The 1727-nt window shown below is 34.2% G+C and overlaps 1 protein-coding gene across 1 annotated transcript in view; it reads left to right on the forward strand.

The window, feature by feature from the left end:
• LOC106875064 (neuroendocrine convertase 1) overlaps positions 1–1727 on the forward strand; it is a 167183-nt gene that overhangs the window by 141986 nt on the left and 23470 nt on the right. Inside the window, exon 6 of the mRNA XM_014923026.2 lies at positions 563–639. Coding sequence (XP_014778512.1) covers positions 563–639 — 77 coding nt within the window. The remainder of the gene's footprint in view (positions 1–562; positions 640–1727) is intronic.

The following is a 1727-nucleotide window of genomic DNA, read 5'->3' on the forward strand; positions in this document are numbered from 1 at the left end:
TGTGTGTGTGTGTGTGTGTGTGTGTGTGTGTGTGTATAGAGTGAGAGAGGGAGAGAGAGAGAGATGAATAGATAGGTAGATAGATAAATATATAGATAGATTGATGGATATACACATATATACATACAAATATATGTAAATATATATGTATATACATACACACACACACACGTATAATATATGTACATAGGTATGTATATATATGTTGCCTTTCTCGTTCGTTTTCTTTCTTTCTCATATTGTGTATAGATGTATATTGTGTATAGATGTATATTGTGTATAAATGTATTTGTGCATGGATGCATTCCCTATATGTAAGAGCTGGGATGACTAATCTAAACGGTTACGAACAAGGTTTTCCAGAGAACTAACGATACTTGACTTGTTGAATTTTTGAAAATATTTCTAGGATATCGCATATGTTTGTGAATTGCCTCCCTTAATTATGTCATCTTCCTATCTGACACAAGTGAATATCATACCATTGATAGATCAAATGAACTAGTGGTTAATCTTGTTACCAGTCGTTTATTACTTATGATATGCTGTCTGATTACTGTAGGACCCTAAAGCCAGTGGTGATTTGAACGATAACGACGAGGACCCAAGACCACGTTATGATCCATCCAATGAAAACAAGTAAGTATCAATTTATGTAATGATATGTATAACAATAATATATACGCAGCAAGGTTTCATCATTCAAAAGCTACAACAATGCGAAGAAGCACATTCACATTGTTACCAGCAATATATAACATCTAATATTCTGGCCGAGTCAGTAATATAGTGATAATTATACGTGTGAACGTATAAATAGGTTCAAAATTTGGTTTCCGGGATTCTGTGGCGTATATATTCTTGCCTCATGCTAGCCCTAGACGGGCGTTAGTCCGTCGTGGGATTGCTCAGTTTTGCAAGCTGAGTGGACTTGAGGAACATGAACTGAGGAGTTTTGCTCAAGAACATAACGCATTCACAAGCTCAGGAGTCGAAATCACAATCTTACTACCATGAGTGCAACACCATAACCACTGAACCATGCTCTTCCACATGTTGATATTTACAGTAAATCATAAGGCACCGTGCTGGCAGAATCGGTAGCACACCGGGAAAAATGCTTTGCGACATTTCGTCCGTCTTTACATTCAGAGTTCAAACTTCGCCGAGGGCAACTTTACTTTTCATCCTTTCGAGGCCGATAAAATAAGTAGCATTTGGACACTGGGAGCGATGTAATCGACTTTCCCTCACCCGCGAAATTGCTGGTCTTGTGCCAAAATTTGAAACTAATATTTATAATACATCAGAATCTTTAAATTCGAACGATCAGGTAAATTGGTAATGATTTATTTAACGTTGGTTTATAAACCAGGATTACCGAATTTTTTATATACATTTTTTTTTTTTACCTCTGAAATGCACTTCACATCTACGTTTTGATATTTACAATCTTCAGAAAAATGAATTTTTAAAAAACTTTGGGGTTAAATTTTTTTTAATAAATTAGAATCTATTTAGGTTTATCGAATTTACATTTAAAATTCCTATCTAAATATTAAAAAATAAATACGCCAGCATTTATGAATATGAAAATACGGTCTTTGTTTCATATATAAATATATTTCGTGTGTATCTGCAGCGTACATCGATATATTTTCGTTGCATTTGTAATCAGATTTTCACTCTGCATAAATTGAAGCAACAGCATTTCAGATATAATTTTA

This window comes from Octopus bimaculoides, chromosome 15 (genome assembly GCF_001194135.2).
Source record: "Octopus bimaculoides isolate UCB-OBI-ISO-001 chromosome 15, ASM119413v2, whole genome shotgun sequence".
Lineage (NCBI taxonomy): Eukaryota > Metazoa > Mollusca > Cephalopoda > Octopoda > Octopodidae > Octopus > Octopus bimaculoides.